The following is a 24270-nucleotide window of genomic DNA, read 5'->3' on the forward strand; positions in this document are numbered from 1 at the left end:
ACATTTCTATAGCTTCTACTTTGTGATCATATTCATTTATGGATCTCTTGAAGCTACACGTACAAAATACATTTAGTATACTGCAAGTACATAAGGTTAACTGTTGTGTTAACAATGATTAGCTCTGTTTGAATATTTCTTGCACAATTATGACTAAAGAGTGTTAAAACAGCAATATTAGACAGTAGACACCAATGCAGTAAACTCAGCACTTCTACTTAGCCAACTCCACATTATTTTAAATGCAAAAAGGATTCTCATTTCCTATGTGTAACCAACAAAATTAAAATCCATATTCAATTTTGTTGTGCTACACATGAGGGAAAACAGTGCAGGCTCCAGAAATAAGACTGAGGATGCCAGTCCATGTGTCTGTGGGGGAGAGCCGTGATCTCACTCTGGATCGGGCCTGTGCATACTGATTACTTCAAAGCATTGATAATTCATCAAGAGAAGAGTCAGGGCTTTAAGACAGAGTGGGAAAACTTTGGCTGTCTGTGATCCTCTCGTCTCTGGCCTGCCTTTGCATACTCCCTTACTCCCACATACACATGCAGGGGGCACATTGAATATGCTGAGCTTGGTTTGGCCTGGGGCTTTTCTCTTACATATCCATAAAACACTACATTATTTCCCTCAGGCCCCAAGTGTATGATTGATGTGCGTGTCACCTGTTTGGCCTGTATTGTCAGTACTCTAAACAAATGCTCTTAGAATACTAACTTAGGATAGTTCTAACACCAGCTAAAGTATACTCTGGATTACTTTTGAAGTTTTCGTAAATATTTGTTTGTCATGTCTACTGCACTTTTAGTTTACATAGTGCAGATACAGATATATTTCAAATTTATATGAACCTATTTTTCCCCAGTTAGAAATTTAAAAAGACTGGGTGAGAGTCAAAACTGGATCTTAAAACCTATAGTCCAGATTGCTATCTCTGAAACCTCTTCTTTGGACCACTAGTCGATGAATGAGGGATTGTGCTGATAAATATTTCAAGATACTTAACATATTCATAAAATAAAAAAATGCACTAGCCTAAGTGGTAGCACATTCGCCCCCAAACTCAAAGTAGCTTAACACCACTGAGTGTGAGGAGTAAATGAATTATGCATGAAATCATGAAGCGATTTTGAGACTTATGCACCATAAATATTCTTATGACATTATTTTTTGTTAATTCTGTACAACTTTTCTCAACTATCCGCTGTAATAAGTATATTTTCCTACTGATATGACTGGAAGTATTAGTATTGGGGATTACATGTCTTCTCAGGGCTGTCAGTCATGTTGGGGGGTCAGCTGTGTGAGTGTGAGTGTGTGATTTCTGACATGGAGGAAAGAGCAGAACTTATCAGAGCTTTAGCTGTAACATATGTCAGGTCTGAGTGTTATTAGCCTCATCCTGTGGAGCTCAGGCTGCGTGACTGAAGCAGCTCTCTCATCTATAGCCCTGCTCTAGGTCTGCCTCTCTCTGCAAACAAGACTTCACATCAGAGGGTTCAGAGCAGACATGTACAGGGCTATGGTTATGTTCGGCTGATTAAATACACCATTGTGCGGGTGCTCTATATGTCCAAGTGTCTTGATGGTTGTTTTTAATGGATTGTACTATTTTGTGAACCTTTATTTTAACAGAAAAGTCTTGAGATTTTCAAATAGGGCTGTGCAGTATGGCAATATGAATACAATTATTGTCTGACCCAAGTGACCTGATCTGATCTGCTATGTTATCATCATATTGCTTGTTTCTGTTTATTCTATGGTCAAATATAGACATTTTTTCCCTGCGTTTTCATCTTTTGCCAGGCTCATACTGAGTGACAGGTAGATTTAGCCAATCGTGTGTCTCAAGAGCTGTAGAAGATTTGTTACTTTTTTAATGTATATAAAGATAAAGATACTAAACGCTGCTTGAATTATGATATAATCCAGAAATCTCTAGAAAACGATTGTATAGCTTTGCATATTACTCACCTCTAATTACAAATACCTATGGAGTTGCCTATACCCCTAGGAAAGATATAGTTAACATTTACAATCATTATCATACTGATGGAGCAAAACTTTTAAGATGAAACAGTGCTGTTGCAAGAGCAGAATGTTTGTATGTATTTTTGCTTTTACTCTTACTGTGTTTGTTGACTTCTACGCTCTGGAAAAGGGAAAAATTGTAGCCAGTTTACTCGAGTTGTGGTAACCAAGAGGCTCTAGTTTTTTTTGGGGGGGGGGTTTAAAATGATTAATTATTTATTTATAAAATTGAGTGCATTGACCTTCTTTTCTATTTTTCTGCCTGCAAAATAATTAGAAAAACTGCTATACTACTCCCACTCACACACAGGGTTAATTGTTCAAAATAACAAAATAATGCCATTCTTCATATATTCAGTAAAACATAGACTTCTTACATGAAAACTGATTGCGAGTGCTTAATAATTTAACCTCATATACTGAACTGAAATGCTAGAGAGAACTCAGTGGCATAATAAAAATAATGAAGAGGAGAGAGGCGCTGTTTTATAGCAGTATAGAGACACTTCTTTCAATGGTAAGATCCTGTATGGGTGAAGCTGCAGCCCACACAGCTTATTATTTCTGAACTGAATGTCAACTCAATCTGACACTCACATTCCTGCTTTCTTCTGTTTTCAAGTGTAGCAAGGTTGAATATACATATGAACATACCACAGAGACGATTCAAAAGCAGCTACTCTAATTACATTTTCAAATATTATATTGATTTTTTTTTCCCTTTTGTTCTTCCTCTATAGCAAAATTCTGTGGGGACCCAGGAGTGCCTGCCAAAGGACGCAGAGAAGGGCAAAGTTTCATCTTCAAATCTGAGGTGACGTTCAGCTGCGGCGCCCCCTATGTGCTGGTGGGGTCCTCAACCAGAATGTGCCAGGATGATGGAACATGGAGTGGATCTCAACCCCGCTGTATAGGTGAATATCTGAGTAATTATTCAAAAACTGGAGACCTCTTTATAACCCCAGTGTAAGTGTGTGTAGTCAGTGGTGCCTGGTACATTTGTCTTATTTCTATTGGTGCAGCAGTTAGATTTGCACATAGTATGCAGGGGTTTTCTTGGTACAAAATTATAGAGTAGAATAGCTTTATGGTCTACAGAGATAGGAATTCATCTTGGCTAACCACCTCATAAAACAGTACAAGGACAACATAAATAGCATAGAAGCAGTTGTAGCCCTATAAATACAGCAAGTACATTATAAAACATCAATTCATTTCAGTGACTCAAACATTTTATCTCCAATATTCAGGATGTCCACAGCACAAGAGATGAAAGATTTTTTTTAAACAGACTTTGTTGTCACTGGGAATCTATAGCATGCTAATATGTCAAGAAAAAAGATATGACTTATTGTTCCTTCAAATTATACTTAAATAAAGAAACAAATAGCTGACTCACATCCACTGCTACTTGAATATGAAAATAAAAAAACGTCTTGATTTGATTAGGTGGAAGATGATTCCAGTGTCTACATAAGAGAAAGAGCACTGATTGTATACTAAAAGAACAAATAAATAAAATAATTAGGAACACAGCAGCGGTATTGTCAGTGGCTGTATTGGCTCCTCTCGGTCCTATGTGTCCTGACCTGTTCCATCTGAAGAGGCACGTGCACATGTGTGATTTATGTTTCTTCATAAGTGCCTCAGTCCTCGGAAGCACTCAAACACTCTAATAACCACAGCAATATATATCGGCTCAACACCTTCAATTTCCGCTCTTCCTGCCATTTATAATTTCTGCTTTATTTGAGTCCATTTCCACCGTGTCCAGTCTCTTTACAATGTGCCAACTTTTGGGCACCCCGTCTATGGAACAGTACTTTACACCATTTGCATAGCACTTTAGATAGTTATAAACGTGGGCTGAAAACTCATCAGTTTGATTGTGCTGTTGTCCAGCCTCTCTAGTAATTGTTCGTCTGTACGTGTTACACCAGTAGAAAATTGCATTGTCATTACCAATGATTGCCTCGGTGTGGTGGTCTCATTTTTATTCTCGTGGTGTCCCCCTCCTCATCATGACAGTGATTTCTTGTTCCAGAGCCTACTAGAAGCACCTGTGAAAACCCGGGGACACCTGAGCATGGTTTCATGAATTACACAACAGGCTTTAAGGTAAGATAGAGCAACATCTGAAAGAGGCTTTTTAAAATGCAATATGCAAGACACATTAACTCTTAGTACCATTGTCAGAGCAGTTTCAAATTTAAATTAGAAAGTGAGTCTGTATAAATATGATACTATTGCTGAATCTTGGACATTTTATAAAAGTAGCTGCAACTTTTCTGGTGTTCAGACCACTGCCTGCCGCACGGAATATTCCACAGTAACGAATAAAACTTAAAAATATCTACATGGAGGCTGATGAAGTTACAGGTCAGATCTGTGGAGAGGTGACGCTGCTCACTTTATGTATGCAGATTTTTCATGACAATGAAGTAATAACAACACTTGTAAATTAATAAATGCAAGATAGATGTGTAATGCCATACTGTGGAACATTCCAGGCACAGCTTGAACATCTTCAAGCAGATGGGTGATGGGTAGGTTGCAAAAAAGTTACTAATGCACCTTTTAATAAGTCTAAGAACAAAAAAATAATACAAAGCCTAGCATTCCAGCATGAATCCATACTTCTCTTACAATAGTGAAAATAATAGTGCATGAATCAATTGTGTGGTGCCACACAATCCTTCTATCTCACATTGTTAAAGGATCTGGTAAAACATGTTGTTATGAGTGCAGTGGGTGTATTTCAAAAGGCTACAAAACCCTTTACTAAAACTTTTTTCCACAGTGACAGGCTATCATCATCAGCTGCAGTATCACAACTTTTAGCTGTACCAGAAATTATTCTTTTTCCTGAACCATGAGCCAGGGCAAGGTGTGAGAGAGTAGGACTATCCCAGGTGGCCACAACAAAAGGGGAGCTCCTGCTGCTCTCTGTAACTGTAAAAGTCATGAGGATATATTCCTAATGTAAGTAATGTATGCTCTTTGTGTGTGCACTGCAGCCATGGTTCTTTGTGCTCCAGTCAATGAAATGAATAAGGCCAGTCCTGTACAGGTCCCTAGAGGAGTTGGTTTTATTTCTGTGGCCCTGGGAGTGTTGCTGATGTGAATATCTCTTCAGTTTCTCCAACTTTTTATTACTATAACATCATTATAATGTTGCTATTTGTGTATTAATAAAACCAAGAAAGTAAAGAAAGCAAACTTTAAGTGGTGTCACAAAACAGCCAACCAGGATGGAACCAAGATTACAAATTGAAGTATCATCAGTACTGTGTCTGTGCCATGGTTTATGGTTATCCTTCTTTGCCTTTTGAGTTTCCTTTGTTTATTTCAAATTTTGTTTTGATTTAGTTTGTTTTGTTTGGTTTGAATTGGGTGCAGACCCTGTTAGACCTGATTAATGAGGTTTAGTCCAGTACCTGTGTTATCTTTTCTTTTTCCATTAGTTTAGATGAAAATAAAAGAAAACCCATTTGGTCAAAATTTCCACCTTGAAATTAATCCTATTCACTTCAAATGCTTGCATCACTCGAGTCCATGTTCTAGCCAGTAGGAATTATACCCCACCTGCCTCCACGCTGTACAGCTAATCATTAAAATGCGGGTAAAAAAAACATGAATGCGCCGTATCTCTTTGTGGGCTCTTTAAATGTGATGCTTGGAGCGTATTGGCATTTGCATCACCGTATTGACCGGTTCTCCTTTGTGCGGCTGTTTGTTTGTGGACAGGTGGGCAGCAGAGTGGACTTTCAGTGCCAACAAGGACACCTACTGCAGGGCTCCACCACACGCCTCTGTTTGGTCGACCTCACCTGGAGCGGCACTCAGCCTACCTGCAGCCGTGAGTACAGAATAGAAACATGTTTACTCACTGTTTCATCATTATATCCCCTCTGTTTTGCTTGCCCTCCTGCTGGCTATTTCTGCTAGCATCCTATAAGCCTCCTCTATTCTCCCCATCTCTTTAGACCGTCTCTGTAGCAGTTATTGAATGTAGCAAAGTAAAAGTGGTAAAATGCTGTGCTTAAAGGTACATTGTGTAACTTTTCTAATGGAGAGTCTGTCATCTGCTTGTTACTGAATATGTCATTGCTCTGCCTAGCATGTTCCATGATCTGACATTAAACAGCTTTACCTTGCATTTGGTTTTACAGCTCAAAAATACCTAGAAGATAGAAAGGTTGAAAGATTGGTCCATGAAAATAGAAATAGGTTTAATGTCATACTGTGAAACATTCCAGGCAAAGCAATAACATCTCAATGGAGTAAAGCATTTGACGGACCCTCCACCAGAAAAGTTTCATAATACACATTTTAAGTATGTATACTTAGGTAGGTTTTAAAGTAGATACTTTTCACTTTGACTTTACTACATTTGAGAGAAGGTATCTGCACTTTCTACTCCACTACATTTTTTAACTGGACTGAAAAGTAAAAGTATTTTTTTTATTATTGTCTGAGACCTATAGAAAGGTCTCAGACAATAATGTGTCTGTGTGTTTATAGTTTGAGCGAACAAAAACAGCTATGGAAAAAACAAACAAAAACAGAACAAATCAAAATTAATTAATTAATTTCAAGCTTTATTAGATCTCATAATTTATGCAAACATTAATTCTATGTATTATGTATGCATGCATGTATGCATGTATGTATGCATGTATGTATGTATTTATGTATGTATATTTCTTACATTAGCCACTGAGTATTTAGAGTCATTAAGTTAACTTCCATCTTAATTTTATGAAGTTCACTTCTTAAACTGTGACTCATTATATTTTTTAAATATGGTTTGTCCAGCATAACGTTAAATTTAAGAAATGTTTTATCACCTATGCTAATTTTGCAGCAAATTTCTAAATCAATAAATTATGCCAATGGGGACTGGTTTTACTCTACTACTCACTACTTTATGTGGTTGAGTGGTTGTCAGTCTCCAAAACAGCCCTGGGTTTTTAGAGTTTGTAATGTTTTGTGGGTATCTACCCTTTTGAAAATGCACTGGAGCCAATGTATGGAACAGTAGCCTTTAGAATGCATGAGTTCTGTGTACAATCACCGGAAGGCTCTATTAATCTCTATTTTATATTAATCCACACTTTCCCTGTGTAACCTTTAACCTGTACTAAATTGCAGCTCTCACCTCAATCAGTCTGTCACTTATACTGTCGGCGATTACAGTAATTTGGTTTTGAAGTGCTCCAATACCAACCCCACACAAAACTAGGACAGACTTGCAGGAGTAGTTCAGAGACGCCAAGTGCTGCTTTGAACTGTCTAAAAGAGTGCATTGTACAATCCTTTTTTAGCTCTAGGACCTTTCAGGAGGATTATCAGATACACTTAATCACACTGTAGGGCTCCAAGTTTTAAATCGCTGAACAAACATCTTTACTATTGTTACTTACATCTTTACTATAGTTACTGTGCCCTTTGTAAATTCAAGCTTTATGTTCAGCATGTGAAATGAACACGTAAGTTGAAGTTTCAGCTGTAAAAGTGCATTATTTTTTGTCATTGTGTATGGTAATATATTTAATTCACCTCGGCCTATATGCTAATCATAAGATTTTTTTTTTTTTTTTTAAGCTCACTGTCCATGTTGAGTGATGAAAAATAGCACTGTTTCCATAGCAGTTAACAATTCAAAACTAAATAGTCTAGCTTTGGCTTGGTGAAAAGTCTTCAAAATGATACCTATAAACAGGAAACTGAATATATGAATATGTAGGTAGGCAGGTGAACTGTCAGACTAAACTGATCATGCATTCAGTATTGTATACAAGTACTTAGTCTGCCATACCATGTATTCCACAGCTTTGGTAATTGAGCTGTTAATGCAAGCAACCCAAAGGAGACATGAGTTGACATACCTTTCCTAGGTCAAACAAGATCATGTATGTCTCACGCATTGCTTCTACAATAATTCGCAAAATAATAATTGCAAAAGATAAACCTTAACCTTTCAAATTGCATTTCCTTCCAGTCACCTTTAAAATTTAAAATGAGTTCCCAAAAGGTCTTTGGTGTATTGCTGTAATGCATAATAATATGGCCTGCATTGTGGTGGAAATAGTTAAGATTCAGTTGATGTATCCGGCCTTGAGCTGTGGCGTTTTTTTCATAATGCTGATGGGAAAAATCTTAGGCTAACAGGTCAACAGCTTTTCCAAATCCATTATGTATCAACACATCAAACACTATTGTTAACCAGTTTAATCATTTAACCTCTGTGTATTCATGTTTCTGGGTTCACACATTTCCCCCATGAAATATCACAACTTCACTTCACAAATTAATGAATCACTTAGAGGCAGCATATGTTTGTTCTGTAGAGTAGACAATAATGTGGCTATATGTTTGTGTTTGGCCCTCAAGCATTTCCATTTTGTTCAATATGTTACTTTTTATCACCAAAATAAAGTGAACAGGTGTTTTCCTGGAGGTCATTCGACTGAAAATGTGCTGAAAAAAATGCTGAGGAGTACATTTGTAAAATTCTTACAGGTGCAGAAGGAAAGAGGCCACTTCAGATGTGTTTGCCATGCACTATATAATGTATGTGTAACTAAGAATAACTTTCACTTCTATATAACATAAATACAATACAATTGCTTTTACTACTATTCTTGCCTATGTTTCTGTTAGTTTCTATGACAAATCACGTGTTCATTTCTACCCAAAAAGTAACAGAACAAACAGGAAGTTCATATACAGTCAAATCTTGTCTGTAAAAGTTGCAGTTGTGCGAAAGTGCCCTTGGTGAGTTTTATATTATAGTATGCATGCAGGACCCGATAAGATTAGATACATATTTTATTGATCTCAAAGGAAATTTAGGTTTCAGCAACTGCATCACGCAATTTACAAGAGAGTTGCACCATGCAATTTAAGTAAGAGTAAGTAAAGCAAAGTGGTAGTGCTAATGATGACAGTGTATAGTTAAAGTCATAATGAGTGCAATAGTAAAGATGTATTTATAATAGTAATAATATTAATGCCTCACACTTGGCCATCCTGACCTTCGTGCTGGGGGACCACTGCTGTAACCACTGAGCCACTATCGTCCCACTTGCACAATAACCATAAAATGATTTGATGAAAGGACCGTTGATTCACACATTAATTACGTCTCCAAAGAAAATCATGTGTGTGCTTTTTATTCACTAAATCAGGCCCATAAAATGTATAAAACAGCTTTTAGAGACACTGCATTTTGTGGCCTAGAAAAATGGACTGTCAGCATTTTGCCAGTGTATCGTTATACTTTACTCACCTTATTTGTGCCATTGAGAGTGTCCAGTGTGCACCCACCAGCATTGTGCTTATATTGTGCTTATGTATATATGTTTAAGCACAAGTGCTTTTGTCTGGCACCTGACACCTGCAACCCTTGGTCAAAACAGCCACATAAATCCTCTAAAATACCTTTCTCTATGATTAAATGCTCTTTTGTTATTGTGAACCCCACTTAACTGGATTTAGACACAGGCCCGCCTTCTGTATCGCTGAGGAAACATATTGACACAATAGAGATTAAATATCCATAAGTCAAAGTGTGATATTATTGGAGTTTAATCACGTTTAGCCGTCATCCAATTATCATATCCTTTTTATTAGACTCTGAACCAAGTGCTCTACAGTTTAGCTGCAGTGAACTCACTCAGGTCTATACCGTTTATGTGTTTAGGATGAAACACTAGGCAATCTCAACATGTCAACTGAATAATAAATACCATAACAAACCATCATTAACAAACACCACACACGTAGGGGTTTGGTGGATATAGCTTGCATTTGTTTAATTATACATGTTTCATTTGCTCAAAAAATACATTTAAAACCTAATTTTTAGTGTGTGCAGTCAGCAAACCACAGATATGACATGTAAATTGGCCTGGTGGAGTTTTGTCTCCATGGCGGTTGATATGTGTAATGCCATATTGTGAACCTTCCAGGCAAAATAACATTCACCCACGAAAGTGTAATATTAATATGCAGTTTGTGTATTAATGCTGAAAGGCCCTATATTACGCAGAATTGACTCTTGTAAGCTTTAAGCCATGTTTTAATGCTGTTACCCTGCAAAAACCTACCAGGAGTTGTATTTTGTTCCACCTTGTGATGTCATGAAGCGGTAGTTTCCAAATGAACAGCTACATTTTACCTTTTGAAATCATCCAAATGAATCTAGTGAAGGTGGATAGAGTTTAAAAACACAGTAGAGCAGTTCTTGTTACCAAGGTGGAACATGGTATTTTCTGTGTGAGAGAAGGATTTCTATGTTAAACGTGTGAATGAAACAAGACACAACTCCAGGTATGTTTATGATGAAACATAATATAGATCAGAAAATATTGTAATGTGGGCCTTTTAAAGATGCAAATATACAAAATATTGATCTGATTCACCTGTGTGCAACCATTTTAATGTTCTTATTTATACTGTTGTATTGTTGTGTTGTTGTGATGCTGGCCATTCCCTTTGGCTCCCACATAAATCAATCAGAGCTGCTGCCTCTATCTGCCGCTGCTGTCTTTGTTCCTAACCAGGGCTCTCTGTCTCTATCAGGGCTTTGAACTAAGAGCATTACATGTAGCGGTGTGACACAAAAGTGAAAATGTCTTTGTCGGGGCTCCTTGAAATCCGGGAAGAAAAAAAGTCCTTCTTGAAGTGTAAATAAACATGGCAGCTGAATTTGATGAGGGATAAGACGTGGCTTTGATAAGACAATTCGCAGGCATTGTAAGTGTCGTCAGTAGTCACGCTCCACAGACACTACAACCAGCCCTGGACATGTGCAGACAGTTTGTCATCTTAAATGGGTTACACACGCTTGTGCTTCGACAGCCAGAAGAGAGATTTATTTAATATTTAGAAACTTATTTATAGATTAGGCAAGATTGATCTGTCAGGGCTCTGAAAAATGTTGAGTGGCTTTTGCAGTTAACCAAAAACTTCTCCATTAATCTCTACGGGGGAGGGCTAAATCACATTGCACTCTCAGTACCCAGAAGTAAGATATCCTTCATTCACACCTTCCTCGCATTGCCTTATATGTCGCTTTTGTCAGAATTGTTACCAGAAGTCCAAGCGAAATAGGTGCCATTGAAAAATTTTTCAGCATGTCGCCTTAAGTTGCGTAGTTTTTGTTTTATCCACACTTGTATCAGTAATTATGTATTCTGTAGCGATGCCCTTTTTATGAAGTAGTAAGGCTTAGTTTCATAGCTTAAAGGCCCTGTACCTTATTTGTACTGCCTTAAAATGTGAACGATGTAATTAATTCATTTTAAACAGTTTTTCCTCTTTCCTAAATCATTTTTTTAGTATTTCACAACTTTCAGAGACCAGAGCAGAATTTTATAACACTAATACTACAACTACTACTACTACTACTACTACTGCGACTGCTATTAACAACGCTACTTAGCATCCTAGTTATTCACAGTGATGCCTTTTACATTTTACATTTTCCAAGTACATTTTCCAACTTTCAGGGACTAGAGCAGAGTTTTGTAGTAATGCTCAAAACAACTAGCAAGCTAACAGCACTACTTCTTTGTTTTCAGAGTATAAAATGCTTTGTAATTAGATGCAGACAGCACACAGTGGCCTTATTTGAGCTTTTTTATCATATATCTGGACTGGTGCAAAACATCTTTTTCTTTATGACTGTCCCTGTCTTTGCTCTTCCCGCAAAACTTTTGCATGTTTCCAAAGTAGATAAATCCTTACCAAACTATAGTTCTGATAATTTACTGCGCTGCTGGTTTGAAATCCCACTGCCAGACAGAGCAGTTTGTCTTCTAGGTCAGAAACATGCTAAAAATGTCAGACAGGTGTAGAATTATTAGCACTAGCTCAAGTTTTAGGTTTGATCTTGCTTCGTGTTACCCCTAATGTCATTAAGTCTCCATGAAGAACCAATTTACTTGTGACTCACTTGCAGCTGTCTCCCATTTGACGGCTGGCAACACATTCTCTCCCTGAAAAGATGCAGAATTATTTTGCCAGTTCACATTTTTGTCGACGACTCTGCATCGGAATATTTCTTAGTCCTTGGTGCCTTCCTGGTGCAAACTCATTTGCATAGGTTTTGTTTAGTGTAGATCTTGTTTATTTTTGTTGATGAAGGTATTTCCGCTCAGTTTGGTGAAGAAATTAAACTGTTAGATATGGATTAAAAAGAATATATTTTGGCAAAGAAAAACACCATTTACGAACCTTTTGTAGCTGCCAAAGTCTATAGCGTTTTGAAATGAACATACCTTAATCTTCGTAATTAAACATAATGACTAACTTCTATTTCAATTCTAAAAGGATCAAAGGCAAATCATTTAATGCATTCAGTGGTATAAACACAGCAATTAAAACCATATTAGATTACATTTGTAAATATGCATGATGCACAGGAAATCAGCATTTCATTTTTATGAAATGTGTTAGTTTTGTCTTTGGCTATCGCAAAATGCATCCAAAACAGTTAAAGTTAGAATTTAATTGACTGAACCCCAGTTCCTTATTTTGAACAGATTGGTCCTCAGGAAAACATGATTGTGTCTGAAAAGCTGTTGGAATTATCAAAGTATGAATATTGTGGACTGACTGTGAAGAATGGAGACACACTTGTGTGTGCTCTCACCAGATCCTGCTGCTGTGCTTAATTATGGAAACTCAGATTTCCATAATTAAGCACAGTTTTGTCTTCTCTGTTTTCTAACTATGAATTTTAGACTTTGTGTATTTGCTATTAGATACTATGTATTTCCTATACTTTTATTTTGGTAGTATATGTTATATGTTTTTCTCTATTTTAGTTGTTTTTACGTAATTACTTTTTGGCTTCTCTTTATCTTTTTCTTTGATTAGTTAGTCCTTTGAGTGTTTGCGTGGATGTGTGTGTGTTTGTGTGTGTGCGTGGATGTGCCTGCACTAACAAGTGTGCCCTCTACTTGTCTCTCTCTCCCTCCATCTCTCTCTCCCTCTTTCTTTCTGTCCTGCTGTCTCTGTCTCTCCCTCCAGCTCACTCGTGCAAACAGCCCCGCAGCCCGGCTAATGCTGATGTGGTGGGTCTGGACCTGCCCTCGTACGGCTACACTCTGGTGTACAGCTGTCAGCGTGGCTACTTCCTCTCAGGGGGATCGGAGCACCGCGTGTGCCGCTCTGATGGCAGCTGGACGGGCAAGGTGCCTGTCTGCAGAGGTACGTGGACAACACAGGTCTCCCAAATAGCATGCCCGCCCGAGAAGGAGGCCTGGAAATAGGGTAGAAGTGTGAAATAACTTCCATCCTGAGGAAAGATTTATGTTAGGTCAGAGCTTTGTCCACTTTGACTTCTAGTTTTTGCTGTTAGGATTTGAATGATTATATGCGTTGTTACTGATATTCTTTTCCCCGTGGGCACCTTGTCCCTGCTGCCCTCTTCTAAGGCTCTCCTTAAAACTAAAAACTACTAAAAACCTCCCACAGAGAACAACTAATGTGCACAGGAGGAAAGAAACTAGATTCTGAAAGCTAATTAACTTTTCAATAATTAAAATATTTTCACTGCTTTGTCTTATTTCAAAGTATTCCAAAATATAGTGATAGCAGTAATCCTGCTTTTGTATGGGAAAGCTGTACCCCAACTGAGAACTTTCTAAGTAACTATCAATCAGTCGGTCAATCAATATAACTTTATTTATCCGTAATGGGCACAATTAGCAGTTAAACACAAGAATAAATAGGAGAACTCAAACAAAGGTGCAGTTTACCAAGAGGACTGGTCAGCAGATCATGTGTCAGGGCAGTTCAAGAAGAGTTACAGCCCTGAGGACAAAAGTGTCCATCCTCTGTCTCCTGCAGCCAAGGCATCACAACCAACATTCAGTAATTTACTTCAGTTTTTCAAGTTTACTTTGAAAATATGCTGAAACATCTTTTTATCATCGCCTGATAAATGATTTGGAACCTGAGAAAACGATGATTAAAATTAAACTGTTTAATTTCACCACATGTTGTACAAACTGCCTTTGACATTCTATTACTGTGCCTATTGTAGTGTCCAATTAAAAGCTAATCAAATGCACTTGTGGAGCTGTTTCCGTGGTATTGCCCTCTCCGTCTCCGAGCTAAGAGCCACAGTTAAACTTTGATATGTTAATGTTCCACACTCCACTCCAGCGCGATGTTTCAGTTGAGTCGTTTTTACTCCTCCACCGTCCCCCCGCTGTTATGCAGGTCTGTGTAACGCCACGTTTCTGTGCCTTACATATTCATGCTTTATTTCAGCTGGCTCCAAATCATACGAGAAAACTGTCAAACCCATACCAGGAACACCAAGCCCCAAAATAAATGGTAGGTTGGAGAATCTTCATGAAACATTTAACCATGTATGTAAAAAAATATTTTAAAAATCTTGATTCACAGTTTGAAAAATCTCATATTGCTTTGTAGGCCCACTTTAGCATTCTGGACTTCCTTATCTGCATAGGAGAAAACCAACATAAATTTTTTTTCAGCCAATTTACCAACTGAAATTATTTATATTGTCATGTAGGTATAAAAATATGCAAGTCAGTAAATCAAATGATATAGTTGACTGTTCAGAATTTTCAAATGCAAGAAACAAGAAGTCAGACTTATCTGATCCTTTCTCCGTTTTACAGTAATAAAATAATTACAATAATTGTGTAGTTGCCTACAGATATTGTTATTCTGTCATAATGTGCCTAATTGATCTATGTCTCTGTCAATATGCAAACGTAATTACATGCAGTATCTTCAAACTGAATGCAAATGTTATATGAAGGTTACATACTTCAAAGCAGTAATATGTGGGATATAAGAAAGCCCACGCAGCCTCTCCATGCCTGATCTGGTTCTGGCCCCTCCTCCTGTGTGGTATTTGGTTTAGCAGCAGGATTAATAGCCATGACATTTGCTTTAGACATTTATGAACCCACAGCAAGTGCAATAGTTTTGGCTATTGCTTATTTTGCTGTCACATTTTTAGTGCTATTATATTTTTCGCTCTTTTAATTTTTTTGTTTTGGCCTCATCCGGCTTGGCTACTTTTGCACTAATGAGCATGCCATGAAGTCTGTACTGGATTTAACTTAAAAAATAAACAATAGATACACCTCAAAAATACAGTATGATTAATGAGTATTCCACTCCATGATTTAAAATGAAAAAAATTAAAAATAGAACTGATAGGTCATGTGTTATTCTTTTCTCTTCACTCTTGTCCAAGAACACAAATTTAGGTTGCAGAGACTGTACTGCAAACCTTATAGACAATGTGGATGCATTCAAAAGTTAAAGATGAACTATCCATGCAGTGTTTCTGGGGGTCTGTAACCTGATTGTTTCCGTGGAGATCTTATTCTTTTCCCTAGTATATTCCGAAGTATAGCATTAACATTATTTTGCATTTTATTGTATTACAGGTTTTTATAGACAAAGAAATACCTTGAAAAATATGCATTCTTAATGAGAGCAGGCTGCCTCTCCATAGATTTGACCTGTAATTTGGTCTGGTCACTTTGGTGGTGTTACTTGCTTGTCTCCTTGGAGAGGTTACTTACAAACCAATAGCATCTCCATAGAGACAAGCAGGCGGCAAACTCCACCAGTAAATTTACATAATGCACCTTTAAGTATAATGCTACTGCTTGGACTGGAATTTAGGGTAACATGTTTTTTTTATTAATGTCATAAAATGATATATACTTTGTTTCATCCCTTGTAGTCCCTGATGATGTCTTCGCACCTGATTTTGTGTGGAAGGGCTCCTATGATTACAAGGGCCAGAAACAGCCTCTGACTTTGACAGTCACCAGCTTTAATGCCTCAACAGGAAAAGTCAATGTAACTTTAAGTGACAGTAGTGTGGAGTTTCTGCTCTCCGGTGAGTCATCTATAAATCATTGCACTGTTTCCTTGTACCTCTGTCTTTTTCATGTATGTGGAGAACGCCTTGTGTCAATCAGTCAATCTCTCAGAGCCATCTCAAGCATGGCAGTGTAAATTAACTATTGTCGCCTTCACTGATGCATCAGCAAGAAGCGATAATCTACATTATACTTGTTTCTTTGTCCCACTGTGAGTTTTCTACAGACTTTAAACATTAGTACATAATATTGTCATAGTATATAGCTATGATGAAGCACTGGTGTTTATGCAGCCCTTTTCTAGGCACTGAAAGTATCTCTAAACCCATTATGCGGTACATTCATCTCTGAGTTACATGTGGCAAATGTGGCCTGCAGTCTGTTCTCTCAGCCTTTTTGACTACTTATAATCACATACTCACGCAGCAAATGTGGGTGTAGTGTCTTGCGCAAAGACACATTGACAGTGTAATGGTGTTGGCAGCCTACAAACATATTCTTTGTTTGGCATTCTTCTGTTGCAAAATTTAGCTGTCACACCACTCTACAAAGTCTTCAACCAGTTATTACTATTATTAGTAATGACACATTTCCATTGTGAATCTGTTAAGTTTTCTCTACAATCGAATGCTTGATTCCTTGAATGCAATATAAACCTGACTATCATCAACATAATAGTTTTGCCCATTAGACCTGTCACGATAAAAAACTTGATGTGCGATACATTGTTAAATATAGATGATAAATGATAATATTGACCAAACCATGAATAAATAAAATAAATTATCACCCCAAAAAGGATTACATTTAGAACAATATTGTTAAAAATATGAGCTGCTATAAATAAATAATAGAATGAAACACTTTAGTAATTAGTTTGTATCGATAATGAGCCACAGAAGGTCATAATTCAACCTTGCGGCACAATTCTCATCTTATTACAGAAAATGAATAAAAATTTCCCATTAGTACAAAGAAAAAGTACCCACGATAAATATTGACTCCCAAAAAGTAGTGCTCCATCTGTCATGTAGTGAACGTTAAGTCGAAATAGTATTTACTGTGACAGACCTACAGTAGCTACTTTAGACCTTGTGTATTCTTTAGTATCTAAAGTGATGTATGTGCACTCTGCTGTTCCCTCCTTAGCTCGCCCTGTTTGCCAGTGTGTCCTCCCCGCTGCTTTCCATTTGTCTTTTTGTCCTGTTTATGGCGCGGCCTCATTGCTCAATCTCTTTATTCACATCATTTCTCTGTGTGCCTCTCATTTTGTATCATTTTCTACTTTGCAGGAGTGTACAAGCGCCAGGAGGCACGGTTAGCGCTGCTGCTGTACCAGATGAGAGCTCTGGCCCACAGCTCCTTGGGTCGGATTACTGAAGAGACCTGGGCTATGGACGGATTTGTGAGTTGTACACAGGGAATTAAAGATGATCATTGAAAGAACTGACAAAAGTATTAGGGGTTTAGTCATGGGTAATGGTGGCCTAAAATATTAGACCTATTTTTAAACCTTATAATAGTGCCATTGAAAGGAGATTTGGGTAATTTTTTTTGCACCAAAATAAATGTGGTGAGTGTTGTATAGTTATTACTTAGATTAACACACTGCCAAAATGAGACGCTACTTGAAAGGATGCTAAATATTCAGATGAAAAGTGTAATTTTTTTGTTTTGTTTTTTCAGTTCTTAATGTGTGAGTAAAAAAACACATTTTCAATTTCATCTGCTTATTGTCGAGTATGTCCAATGTGCGTGCCCTTTACATAAATAAAATTATTGAGAGAAAAGTGGAAATAAAAGAATACAAGAGCCCACTTAATGTGATATTTGCTCTGCTCAAAGCAATCTTCTGCAATTTTCAATTTGTATTATGAAAATGAAAGTTTCTTTTTGGATGTAATAAGAAAAATATTCTCGTAATTTTGCCCTGCTTGTAGTATTGGGGGTTGTGTTTGTGCAGTTAGTTTTGTCGTTAGAACTTCGATTCCATTAAGACATCTCTCAACAATATCCAAACTAATATTTCCCCGTTATTACAACTCTATTCATTTCATTTAGTCTGACAAAAGCTTCCCAGGCAAATAAATGGGCAATGATTTTTCCGCATGTGTTACTTATTGTTATATTACACTGGCTATAGCAATCGTGTGTTGTCTCCTTGCTTTTCTGCCTTTGGGAAATTTTGAACCAATCCGCAACAAGTGGACTGCTGAGTTATTGTGTTGGCGCTATTAGGGTTATTTTGCTTCAATTAACTTCAAGTATCACTTAATAAAACTGCACACGACATGCTAACACACACTGGTGAGATATTGATAGTACTGGCAACTATGAGGTTCAAAGACAAAAGCTTTATTTGTGACTGAGGCAAACACAGATCTGGCTCTTGTGTTAAATGCAGTGTATGTAACAGGTGAAGTGTTGTGGGATACTTGATTTCATGTCTTCAGTGCAAAAACACAGAGTTTTACGTGCACTTGAATAGAGGCGCTTTGTGCTTCTGTGTTCCAGGTCTCAGCTGAGCCGGAGGGAGGCAGTTATGTTTTCCAAGGCTCTATACGGGGTAAAGACTACGGACAGTTTGGCCTGCAGCGACTTGGTATATCACCTTCTTATATTCACTTCATTTCATTTTGTTTGTTTGTTTTTGCTTTTCCAATCCCCTGTACTGAGAATTATACATAGAGATATAACTACACAAATATTAGTATTGCTGTGTTTCCCAAAGCTTAAGTCCTGTAATAAAAATTTAAATGGATTGACATATACTGTTTCCATATTATCTATTTCCCATGGCAAATAAGTAACCAAGAATCTTAACTTAAATCAGTTTAAAAAATGTTAAAGGATTAATGTGTTTATTAGTAACTGAAAATATGACATTTGGGAAAGATAAAACTGTGCTTCTATTTGCCTCAGTCCAGCTGTTAAAAAACTATGCCTTTGTTTAAGTCCTTCACATATATAATAAAACAGTTATGAATATTTTAGATTGGCAAAGCCTTTAAATATTTGACTGAAAATAGATAATAATTCTAGGTTAAAAGATACTGGTATGAGCTCCCATGTCTACCATACAGCAATGATATAGCTTTATAGTGTCAAACTATAAATGTATGTTTTAAATGCCTGTCTATAACTGTTGCTAGCCCTGCTCATTAAATGTACGGTGTGTTTTGCGTAGTTTTTTGATGTGTGAAAGACTTGAATTCATTTTGCGTGTTGTTGTGACCTAGATTGTCCTATCTCATTACCACGGCCATCTCCCTGACGTGCTAATCATTTGCTCTTTGGTCATTTACACTTGTCGTCTGTGTGAACTGTGTCCTGCTGCTCGCTGTCATAGCCTTCATCAACATCATCATCATTGTCACAGTTTGCTTCGCCATCAGCTCCAGCCAATGATACGTATGACTTTAGTTTCCCCTTTTTAATTGCACTGTCAACACAGAAACATTTTAATGTTTTAGTACTGGTCAAAAGTGTGGGGGTGTGATGTGGTACAACATATCTGTTTTTTTTTCTCTACAGAATTACAAGACCGTCGTATCTCACAATGCAGTTTAATATTTTAGTTTGTTTCATTGTGTTCATAGTTCAAAAGTATAACAAATTGTAATCAGGACCACTACAGAAATGAACAGTTGGATTTTCCTCTGGATCAATGAAGTATCTTTGTGCAGGTTTGAGTGTGAGAGAGAACGTGACACTCCCAGACCCCGAGTCCTCTGGTTCCAGTAACAGCAGCTCTGTGGCTGTGGCCATCCTTGTGCCTTTCTTCGCTCTCATCTTTGCAGGCCTTGGCTTTTATCTCTACAAACAGAGGTATGCATCATATCCACAAACTCCACTGTTGCAGACTAAATATAGACTCTTGTTGTTTTCTGAGTTTGGTCCTCCCTGAAAAAACAGGAGGCATGTATCCTTTCTCCCTGGTGAATGTTAAGAAAGTTTTAGAAACCTGGATTTGTGCTCATGTGAGGACAGGCAGCTGAAGGAGAGGGAGATCAGCGGTAGACTGTGGCCCACTTCCTCTGGCTGAGTGTGTGTCCCTCTCTGGATACGCTCTATACGAGGCATCAAAGACTGATGAAATATCACATAAGCAGTTACTGCGTTCACTTTATTATGTAACACCATACGTCAGCCTTCAAATCAGAACAAATTGGCTGAAAGTCACACAGCACAGCACAAATAAATACCCATACAATATGAATGCATGTGGTCCATACACATCCTATAGGTATTGTTGGGTTCTGAAGATTTAATGAACTACACACACAATATTATTTACTGAATAGAAAGGAGAGATACATGTGGAGTTTTGACTAATGAGCACCTGTGTTTGTTTCTGCAGGAAAACTGACAAAGCGCAGTACACCGGCTGCTCAGTGCATGAGAACAACAATGGACAGGCCACCTTTGAAAACCCCATGTACAACACCAACACTAAGTCAACAGAGGGCAAAGTGGTCCGCTTCGACCCCAACCTCAACACCATCTGCACTATGGTGTGACTCTACACAACTATACATGCAAATACTTTATGTACATGTCTGAGAAAGCAGAACTGCTCAGAAATACAAAGCACATTTTCAGATTATGGCAGTTACAAAGGATCTTATCCAGATTAGAGGGAAATCTCCGCACATCTCAGCGGAGAAAGTGCTCTACACTCTGTGAGTGTTGGTGTGGGAGACAAAGCCTCTGGCATATAGATAAAATAGAGTATTTTATACTCTCTAGTACAAATATAGTGAGGCTTCGTGACAAAGCCAAATGGATAAATACAATGGAAAAACATCCCAAAACTGGGCCCCATGTCTTACATTCATAATAATGAGTTATTTTCTCTAAAGGAGTGCAGAGCTTTTGTGTGTTGACCAATATAATGTTCAGGGTCTATTTTTAGCAGCAAATTTATGAACAGAGGAGGAAAGTGCGAGTGATGAAGGCTGTTTAAACGTATGGTCCTTTACACCTCTTAATTGGGTGTTACCTCCTCGTGTTGGGAAATACAGCTGGGGATTTCATTTGTGAAGTGCAGGACAGTTTTTGGTTAGCTGCTGCAAATGAGGGTTTTATTGTACCAGTGCAGATTGTTGACCACAGAACAGTGCATTTTCTGCCAATGAGCTATGCTCACCATTAGCGTTTATTATCAAGCTGTGTGCAATGATCTTTTTTATTTGACAGAAATGGTCCTGTTTAAATATGCGAGTTTAAATTGCTGACTGGCCTGTGGACTATACAGGCCCTGCACACTGTACTGTACATTTTAGGATAATGCTTCTGTGTAATGTCGTTCATGACTCTTATTTGTGTTTGTTAACCTTTAAAAGGGGTGCATAATCTCACACTAAACCAAATGATCTCCAACTTTAGCCGATGTCCCATCTCCCACAGCAGGAGACCAAACATCAGCATGTGACTTTCCCTGAAGTGTTTTTTTCCCAAATCAAAACACACAGTGATTAGAGGTTATGTTGTTATTTAATCCTCCTTTTGAGCCATTCAAAGACTAACACCATCTGCACTTTACCACAGACTCATATTACAATCTTTTGTGTATTCTTTTGGAACACCTTGTTTGAATCAATAAAACCTTGCTCTCCTCTCTTACTCTGAGATACACAAATAACTACTGGCTAATTTTATTGACTCTTTATGATAAAAGTATCATCTTTATTTTGATTTTTACCCGTCAGCTTCTGCCAACAAATGTACAGTAAACATGAAAAAGTTTGCACACACATCTTTCCAGAGTTATTATATTATCATTGATGGACCAGATTCAGCAGCACTCTCATTCTCTACATTGCAGTGCCTTGAATACTGTATGGGCATATGTTTTTACTGCATTCGTCAGCCACCACTTCATTGTAATTGATCCACACAGTCTGATCAGAGAAGTAACATCCGCGGGTGCTGATGACGTTCATATCTGCGCATGTTAGCAAAAAGTGAATATAGCTCTGCTGCTGTTGTTCCATGTCATTGGTTGTTGTCATTGCGGTTACATTTTGTACATTTATACAGTTTTGATACTTAATGGAATTCCTTTGGGAGATGTCTTGTGTTAAATATATGTAATATATTTTGCAAGTTCATATTTGTTACAAAGAGAAAAGCGCAATTGACATCATTTATTGTTTCACCCCAGCTCCAGAGTAGACTAGAAAGCTTTTAAATGTAACACACTTTTATTTGCCCATTAAAAACATGTAAATCAATGTACATAGGAAAAATGTTTTGTAAAGAGATATATTTTTTATGGAAATTAAAGAGTTTGTAAGTTATTAAATATGTTGTGTAAAATTTCACATGTAAATGTCATGTAAAATCAAAAATGTTTTGTATTTTTTCTTTATCAACAATGTATAAATCCTTAATTTATATATAAAATATAAAAATCATGAAACTATATGTTGTTGTTCATTTTTGTCACATTTTGGGTTTAGCCTAGTGTGTCTATGTGTTTGGATTTCTGGGTAAGGTACAGACTTGGTAAAGTTAAGTATCATTGCCTAAAATTTACCAATAGTCAATTGTTTTGTAGTCACATTTAGATGATTTTTTTTTACAGATATACCATATTTGGTAGTTTGTGAATACAACCATAATGCGAGTAGCTTTATTTCCACATTACTACTAATGCTAAACTCCAGTACTAACACCAACTGAAATTTTGTTTGTAACATTTTCCATTATTTCTAAAGCTATACTATAGAAAATAAGACTTTAAATACAGCTATAGAGTTGTACCATTTGTGTCAGTGACTCTGGGCAGTCCGCTCTTCTTTGACCTGTTGAGTCCTGTCTGAGGCTCAGGGGGATCTGTTCCTCCTTCAGTACAACTCCGAAGCAACACTTTCCAATAAACTGCAGCTTTTACATAAGCTACAGGTCCTTTGGGAGTCTTGTCCAACTCAACTCACTTCAGCAGACATGTCAGAGATATACTCTTTTTTTTTATCCACCTCTACATCAAGACTATAATGTAGTTAAAAAAAAAAAAAAAAACTTGCTAAAAACTGTCTTGTTAATGATGAATATTTTTGATAAAATTGTATGTCTCCTCTACTCAAAATGTCTATTTGGGGACTAAAATCTGTATGCACACTCACACCTGATTTTTGTCCCATAAGAGAGGCAGGTATCCATGAATAGAGGGAAATGAAGCCAACTCTGCTGCCCACCTGAGCCTGCTCATTATATACAGTATATCATTTTCTGCATAATTCATAATTGTATGACATTCAGTATCAACTAATGCATATTGTCTTCTTTTGAGTCTCTCCAGGTTTAATTGTGACAAACATCAGCCTACTTTCTTACACTGAATTGGCTTTATTGGAGTGCACTCATATCTGTATCTTCTCACAAAAATACTTAAATTATGAATTGAAATAGGTTAGGATGAGGATTTAGGTTCAGGTTAGGTAAGTAGTAATTGGAATCTCCATGAAATGAATGTAAATCAATATATTGTCTCCAAAAAGTATTGAAACCCAGCATGTGTGAGATGATGGATGTGTGAAAAACATTTTTAAGAGTAGTGCTTAGACTGGCCCATCCACAAACCCTTAATAGTGTGTGAATTTGTGTGAAAAGGAGGAATGAGGTTATTGCAAAGCACTCTGGGTAGCAATCAGGTAGAAAAGTACCTTAAATGTGCCCCATTTACCATTTCATCTGAGTGAATTTGGGATCATTGGGCTAGAGCTTGCAGACTGTAAGATGACTGAAGTGAAGAAATGTCTTGACATGCTAAGGCAAAAAAAACAGACATTATTGTGTATTTAAACTTGTAGAAGGTTTTTTGAGGTCACTGAAAACCTTGGTAAAACTATGACAGAGATAGAAATCAAAGGCACAACAGAACTATTTATGATATTACAGCAACAAAGAAGACTAACTGCTTTGTGAGGGTTTGAATGTGTAAAATATCTACCAGTGCAAGAGAGTCCAACGTAGTAACTTTAACCACAAGGGGCATTAAAACAGTGATTTTACTTTTCACTATATTCATTTTGAGACCACAGACTGAAATTTTGTCCCTGAACTTGAAGTAACCTTTTACTGGGAAGTCAACATTTTTGGTAAATATGTGAAAATTCATTAACAGATTAAAAAATATATTTCAAAAACATGATTGAAGATTGGGTTTTTGCACTTTTTAATACATTTCTGGTTACACATAAGTACACCTCAGTTAGCCTTACTGGTAATAAAGCATGAAAAAACTGTTAAATTATAATTAACATATTGGTTTGTTTTTTTTTTGTCTGTTTTTTTTGTTTGTTTTGTTTTGTTTTTTTGTTGTTTTTTTTTG

At 37.1% G+C, this 24270-nt stretch overlaps 1 protein-coding gene across 1 annotated transcript in view; it reads left to right on the forward strand.

Annotated features, from left to right (window-relative positions):
* LOC110171456 (CUB and sushi domain-containing protein 3-like) overlaps positions 1-20570 on the forward strand; it is a 188561-nt gene extending 167991 nt beyond the window's left edge. Inside the window, exons 62-71 of the mRNA XM_020937169.2 lie at positions 2778-2951; positions 4082-4155; positions 5785-5896; positions 13081-13260; positions 14329-14394; positions 15791-15949; positions 17225-17337; positions 18447-18534; positions 19619-19760; positions 20293-20570. Coding sequence (XP_020792828.1) covers positions 2778-2951; positions 4082-4155; positions 5785-5896; positions 13081-13260; positions 14329-14394; positions 15791-15949; positions 17225-17337; positions 18447-18534; positions 19619-19760; positions 20293-20452 — 1268 coding nt within the window. The 3' untranslated portion in view covers positions 20453-20570. The remainder of the gene's footprint in view (positions 1-2777; positions 2952-4081; positions 4156-5784; positions 5897-13080; positions 13261-14328; positions 14395-15790; positions 15950-17224; positions 17338-18446; positions 18535-19618; positions 19761-20292) is intronic.
* The last annotated feature ends 3700 nt before the right edge of the window (positions 20571-24270 follow it).

The sequence above is a fragment of the Boleophthalmus pectinirostris genome, unplaced genomic scaffold, assembly GCF_026225935.1.
Source record: "Boleophthalmus pectinirostris isolate CB_2022bp ecotype Guang Dong unplaced genomic scaffold, ASM2622593v1 HiC_scaffold_6, whole genome shotgun sequence".
NCBI classification, from domain to species: domain Eukaryota; kingdom Metazoa; phylum Chordata; class Actinopteri; order Gobiiformes; family Gobiidae; genus Boleophthalmus; species Boleophthalmus pectinirostris.